Raw genomic sequence first — 7,410 nt, 5'->3', positions numbered from 1 at the left:
ACAATGGGGGAGGAGGAGAGCGAGAAGTGTTTTGAATCTGGTGATCGTCATGGTTGATTTTATTATTTTTATTTTTATTTTTATTTTTAGTTTTGGTATTGGTATTGAACATAGTCTGGGAAGAAAAAGATGGGAGAACGAGATGATCCATTGTGAGGTGTACCGATGTATGAATAGGGTAGTTGACAATTTTTTTATTTTTAAGAAGTAGATACAAATATAGACAAAAGTAATTATATACGCATTTTATTTTTTTTATCCCTTCTGAAATTTAGCTAGTTGAGATGATAAAGAGAGAGAGAAACGCACAGAGAGAAAAAAAGATAGAAGAGGAAGTGTGTTTTACGTACGTTTCTGTGCCCCTGAAACATCCAATTCAATGTGCTAACTATCCAGTGTCAGTTTCAGTTTCAGTTTCATTGTAATTATTTCAATCTTGCTTGTATTTGTGTGAAGAAAAGTTTTTTCAATCGAAACCCGAACTTACACTTCATTTCTGTGTTGTGTGTATAATTTGTTCTTGTTGTCCCTGAGAATCGCATGACGAAAAGGGGAGGAGGGGGGAGGAGATGGGCTGGTGGCTAATAGCGCACCTCTACACCACATGGCGAGCGGACAGTGGATATGCAAGACTCAGGATGGCCCGAGTGAAGGAGAGGAAGAAAAAATAAAATAAAATAAGATAAGCAAAAAGACAAGCACAGTAAGAACAGAACAGCCTTGCGTGGAGACGCAAATAGCGCTGTGCGTGTGTGTGTCCCCGAACTAGTTCGCGAGCGATAAACCATTTAACTTTCCGAGAGATCAAACCGCACCCCGTGGATTATAACCCACTTATTAATCCAAGAATAAGAAAAAAGACAAACAAACATTTTTTTTTCAATTTTCCAAAATTTCAATTTTTGATTTTTTTGATTCTGTTGTGGTTTATCGCAGGGCTGGGGTATTTCCCATTTTCCATTTTCCATTTTCCATTTTGATATATAGAAGTTTTCATTTATTTATTTATTTTTCTCCAGAGTCATCGCACTTGGTGGGTCCGAGTGCGCGACAATATCTTGCAGCGCATTCATTGCTGGGCCGCATTACCACTTCCAGTTCTGAGATAAGAGGTGGGTGATACGGCACCGTTACAGCCATACAAACAAACAAACAAACAAACTAACTCTTCTTACCTTTTGGTCTCTATCCAACGTAACCCAATCCAATCCAACCCAACCGTTATGCATTTCCAAATTTGCACAGAAATTTTCCAACAAAAGAGTTATCTGAAGTGAAATGAGTTATAATAAACCAATTTCAATCCCAATCCCAATCCCAATCCCAATCTCAAAGTCAGAATCACAATCATCATAGGTTTTTTGTGCTTTTGTTTCTTAGCGTGTGTGTCTTGTGGCCCCCAACCACGACCACCCCCTCATTCTCTCTTGATGATTGCGTTCATTTTTTCGCTAAACTGAGAGAGAGAAGCGTATTGGTTCATCCTTGCCAGAAAAGAGACAGCAGAGAGAGAGAGCAACACAGACGCATTAGTCTTGTTTTGGGTTCTGTTACTAAACAATTAATAAACGGTATCGGCCTGGTGTGGTTTCTTGACCAGCAGCACCCCGTGGCTGTCTTCGTGATTTGGTTCGGTTTGATATGATATGATATGATATGATTAGGTATTTTCCAAGTGATTCTTCTCATTGATGATAGTGTCTCATTAGCAGCAGGAGAAGAAGAACAAGTAGCAAGAGAGAGAGAGAATAAAAAATGAAAAAAATGAGAAATTCTCTTTCTCCTTCTCCGTTGCGGTGCGTTGTCTTTACCTTTTGGTTATCTATCTATTTGTTTGTTTGTTTGTTTGTTTTATTTTTTGTCTCTCCCTCTCCCTCTCCCTCTCCCTCTCCCACTCGCTGCGTTTTCCTATTCCTTCTCCTTCTGTCTTCCCCTGGTTCGCTTCTGCTTCCTGCCGTGTTCTCTCGATCTCATCCCATCCCATCCCATCTCAACTACGCTATCTCGTCATTTCAATGGAAGGAAAGAAAAAATAAATAAAAAATAAAAAGGTTAATTTTAGCATTGAGCAACCTGTCTGTGTCCGTGTCCGTGTCTCTCTCTGCTCTCGTTCTGCCCAAATAATAAAAATTAGTTACATTCCATTCCATTCCATTTCATCTCAACAAAAGTTCTCTTTCTTCCCTTCCTTTCCTTCCCCAGAGGGAATAATCCGCCGTTTTATTAAACTTTTTTTTTATTTTTATTTTTTGACGTTTCCCAGCCCATTTTATCTTTCTAATCAACTCGTTTCTCTATGCAAAAACTTTATTCATATCTCTCTCTCTCTCTGTCTCTCTCTCCTATCCATACCATACCATACACACAATTTATAATTAATTAAATATACATTTATATATATACACATTAAAATATAAATATACATATATATATCCCATACGTTTATCAATTTATTCCAACTGGTATTTATTTCTCGGTTTCTAAACTGTCTCTCTCTTCTTGTTTCCAAAACATTTTTGTTCTTCCTATTTTTTCGTTTTTCGTCTTCTGTTCTCTCTTATTTGTCCTTTCTTCTTTCTATCATATCCAAATAGTACCGTCACACCCCCACCACAGTTACATTACTTCCCATTTCACTTCTATATATAATAAAGTTACTTTATTTTATTTTTTTTTTAAAATTTTATTTTTTTTGTCATATAGCCCTTACTTTGTAGTACTTTATTTTGTTCCTCTTCCTAACCCTTTCACCTCCCCCCATCGATCATTCCTTTCTTCGCGGTTACACAAATACCCAGCATACAAACGCAGCTCTGCTCATCACATTTTGGACTCTGTAATTCTCAGATTATTCCATCTTTCTTCCTTCCTTTTGGCATCGAACTATAACTCTGTCTTCTCTTCCTCCCCTCCCCAAATATATTCTAATCTAATTTTGTTTTTTGTTTGGTTTGTTTCTTTGTTTGTGTGTGTGTCTGTTATTTTGTCATCCACTTATATCAAAGCTGTATCCAACTGTGGTTTTTTATTTTTAATCAAAATTATAAACTACTAATTAGCATATTATATTATATTATACTATACTATATCATATCATATCATATCGTATCGTATCATATCATATTAAATCAAAGTAATGCAAGTGTTTCAGCAACAGCCGCAGCTGCTTCAGCAGAAACAACAAGAAAATATCGATAATAACATCAACGACGGCACTGGACTTCAATCACAGACTGCCACCGGCTCAGGATTCAGGAAACTTAAATCCTCGCTGAAAATTTCGTCTGGTTGTGTGGATTTGTTGACTTCTTCTAATTCAGCTTCAAGTATGATCCCAAAAAATGTAAGATTCGCCCCGCAATTGACAAAAGTTAAACGTTTCGATTGTAACTCAGAGCCAATCTCAATCTCAAATGAAAATTCACCTACCTTATACCCATTGGACAACTTTTCTAAATTCAACTTCAACTCTTCAAGAGGATCCTCAATAATTAATAATGATGAGGACGGCGATGGTGACGACGCTGACGGATTATGGTTCAGCAAACTGGCTGACACCAGCAGCTACACTTTTAAAAATTTTAACCTGGATTACGATTCAGACACAAGTTTGGAGGATTATCAATTCCTAAACAACAACATAATCACTAACTCGTCTCATCCCGATGCCTTACTGCTAAAGCATGACAACTTGAACGTTTTGAACGATTCAAGTCTTCTCAGCAAGAATAACAATAACAACAACAATAATGAAAATACATTTATAGACAACTCATCATTCATTATTAAGGATTGGAATTTGGCAAATACTAACGTATCCCCATACACTTACAACCAAGATACTATTTACACCTATTTGAATAACCAAAATATAAGATTGCATTCTTTGAAACAATTACCAAATGAGACAGACAAGATTTACGGCCTAATATATGTTAACAATTTGAATTTTGAAAAATTTATAGAAATTAAATTCAGTTTTAATAACTGGCAAGATATCCACTATGTTACTGCATCTTTTAACAAATCAATAAACTCAAATATAGATGAATTCAAGTTCGTAATAGATTTGAATTCTTTGAAATATACTTTACAATTTAAAGGTTTGATCTATAATGATTTCAATTCAAATTCCCCAATCACAAATTGTAACTTAAATGTAAATTTATGCTGCCGCTATGATGTCAATAACGAAACCTACTATGACAACAACAATTATGAGAATTATCAAATTTCATTGTTGGTGAGAACTGAAGCAATAATTACTCAGGACGCAAAAATTATTAAGCAACAATCAACTGCTCCAATTAAACAAGACATAGAGAAGAATTCACAAAAAATTTCAAGCACTGATAGTTTCTTGTCTGATTTTTTAACTACTACAACATTAACTCATAGCAATAAACAACTGGCAAGTACTTCAAGAAAATTTAGTGAACATACCGATTATTATAACACGTCACCTTTAAAGCATTTGTATCATAATGATACAACTCCAATCAAACCTGCCAAGTCAAACCATGTTTTGATTGCTCCTTCAAGTACAAATAAAGGTTATTCATCCTTCAACTTCTCATCCTTCTCATCCTCATCTTCCTCCAGTTCTTCAACATCTCCACCTCCTCTTACTGAAGCTCCTGTTTCTAATATCATGTCATTGGCAACTTCACCAAAATCTGAAAATTCGAAGAATGCTCATATTCAGAGCTCAGTATCCTCCCAATCTATTCCATCATCGTTATCTGATTTTATTTCTTCAGAATCTTCTTCAATTGATAACAATTACCAAACAGAACAACATTACACTTCAGAAGCTGGCTTACTGAAACAATTACACAACCATTTCAACTCTATACCATCATCGTCATCATCTATTTCATCTCTTAACTCAAACTTACAATATCCACAAACTTCAGATAACATTTATTTCAATGACAGTTATACAAGAAATGATTTATTTGATGACAACAGAAGTGTCGTAACGGACGTCACTTCGACTTCACAAACAACGGAACATGTCGGAAACAATCATGACTATATTGCAAATGATTATGATTTTAATGATACAAACAGTATTACTACTGCCACTTATACTAACAACAACGATTTTGTTTCAAATACAAATTCATTTTTACAAGGTACTGTAGGTTCTGTAAATAATAATGTTTCCAATTCTGGTAATCTATCTACATTAGGGTTCCATGTAAATGATGAAATTGCTGCCTCCACTGACACCTTAATCCATCCAAATATCATATCAATTAATAATAATAATAGTAATCACAACAATAACAATATGTATTTAAATGATCCTGCATCCGAATCAACAGCATTAGTATCAGGTTCTTTGTCGGAGAGCACTTTAAATCAATTTCAATTGGATCAATTAAATGATTCAAACAACATTTTAGATTTGGGCAAGACTAACACAGATGATAGTGATTATCAGAATTTTTTATTGAATAGACATTGTTTCTACACATCAACTGTTGATAATGAACAGCCGTTATCATTGGACGATCTCAATTTTGACAAACTATCCTCATAGTTAAACCAATATTATGCATTCAACATTTTTTTCATTTCATACCATTTTTTTAGTAACTAACATTCAACTCTGATCATGTTTGTCAATATTATTCTCTTATTCTCAATATATTTTAAAAGAAATTTCAGTTTTATTATATGATTTTTGAGGAAAAATGACATTTTTCCACATTATCAACTGTACATTATAGATTATATTCCAACAAGATTACAAATTTTTTTTACTTTTTGGCATTTTTTATCTGTTTCCATTATTTTTGAAGTGTTCTATATATATTTTTTTTCATTACTGTGAAATATGTTTTATTTTTCAAGATTATGCTAATGTTATTATTAAATCTAACTGCATTAGCATCAAATCAGTTGCTTATTCCAATCGCTGTGTTTTATATATTATCAATCCATTTTAATTTGTAAATTTTGTTCACTTAAGTCTTATATACCAACCAATATGTAGGTCGAAACATATCATGACTTATAATAGAATAAGTAGAATATTTTTCAAATAGTTTTTAATCTTCATATATTTTTTGTAGAAATGGCATTCTCTATATTTTATGCACAAGATGAAGGTTTGTTATAGTTTTGAAATATTTGAAATCAATGCCATATATGAAATAGATTGATAGATTGATTATAGTCTGTGAAACAGTCGATTTCATAGTACTATTGTTTTATAACAATCGTAATATTAGCTGGTTTGGTTGAGTCGATTAGATGCATTTTTGATTAATTGAAATTCTGAAAGAAACAAATGTATGAATTATGGTTTTTATTCAAGATTCATTTAAAGACTGATTGTTCTTTAGGTTACTTAAAAAGGTCTTCATAACTAATTATGTGGTCCATATCCAACTTTTTATTATTTATTCATGTTTTATATAACAAAGTTGTAAGAATTGTAATATTCTGAGATATATTCTAGAATTAATATATTATAGTTGTATAGTATACTTCCTCTTGAAGTATTATTTAGCATATTAGTACCGGCATTATTAATATGAGATGTAGGTTAATTATATAATGTGTAAGTGTAGTGGTAATTAGTAAATTTTTAAATAGTTTATCTTTAATATATATATAATAAAAAATTCTATAAAATTTAGATTGAATTGGTAGAAGAAAACTTTGATTATAATTTCAAAAGATGTCTGTTTATACTTTAGGAAAAATGGAATGACTTAATAAAATATTTCTAATGGCACTATCATTTCAGATTTCCTGATTATGAGTATTTCAATTTTTACTCTGAATCAATTAATATATTATTTGATTTATTATTGGTCTATTTCCTATAATATCAAACTAACGCCCATATTATGAGAACATAAAATGTCACTATATTTCTTCAGGAGTTACTAAGCTTTTGTTAAGGTTCCAATAGGAACCTTGTGTTAAAATTAATTTTTCAAATATAAATTACAATATGCAGTGTTTATCATTTGTAAATATGTAATCTCTTTTACCTTTCTGTTGTTGCTATACACATTGAAACAGATAGCGGGGAAACTATATGACGACAGAATAATTCATGACGACAGTATAATATAGGTCAAAGTTATTTTCACTCTCTGATATACTAATCTTATCTTGTATTATGTAAGACTATAACTTATTTTTTCATACTGGCTAAATATTATAAGTATTAATGCAAAATTCTTTCAGGAATATCCTGAATACGACAAGGCATTTTCATTTCTGATTCACCATTGATCTGTTTGTATTATTTCGAGACTACCTCGAGGTTACTTCATACGAACCTTGAAGGTGAAGAAATATGTGTCACTACAAGAATGTTGTTACATGCTATTAACATTGATATTTAAAGAGATCATTGTACACTATTGTACACTATTGTATATT

General features: G+C 32.4%; 1 protein-coding gene across 1 annotated transcript; it reads left to right on the top strand.

Annotated features, from left to right (window-relative positions):
- Nucleotides 1-3,136: 3,136 nt before the first annotated feature.
- Kpol_345p2 (CBM21 domain-containing protein) lies at nucleotides 3,137-5,548 on the top strand (the record flags this gene model as incomplete). Its single annotated transcript, XM_001642662.1, has 1 exon — nucleotides 3,137-5,548. The coding sequence occupies one exon, from the start codon at nucleotides 3,137-3,139 to the stop codon at nucleotides 5,546-5,548; it is 2,412 nt and encodes an 803-aa protein (XP_001642712.1).
- Nucleotides 5,549-7,410: the final 1,862 nt, after the last annotated feature.

The sequence above is a fragment of the Vanderwaltozyma polyspora genome, genomic scaffold, assembly GCF_000150035.1.
Source record: "Vanderwaltozyma polyspora DSM 70294 KpolScaffold345 genomic scaffold, whole genome shotgun sequence".
NCBI lineage: Eukaryota > Fungi > Ascomycota > Saccharomycetes > Saccharomycetales > Saccharomycetaceae > Vanderwaltozyma > Vanderwaltozyma polyspora.
This window is presented reverse-complemented; position numbering and strand designations above follow the sequence as displayed.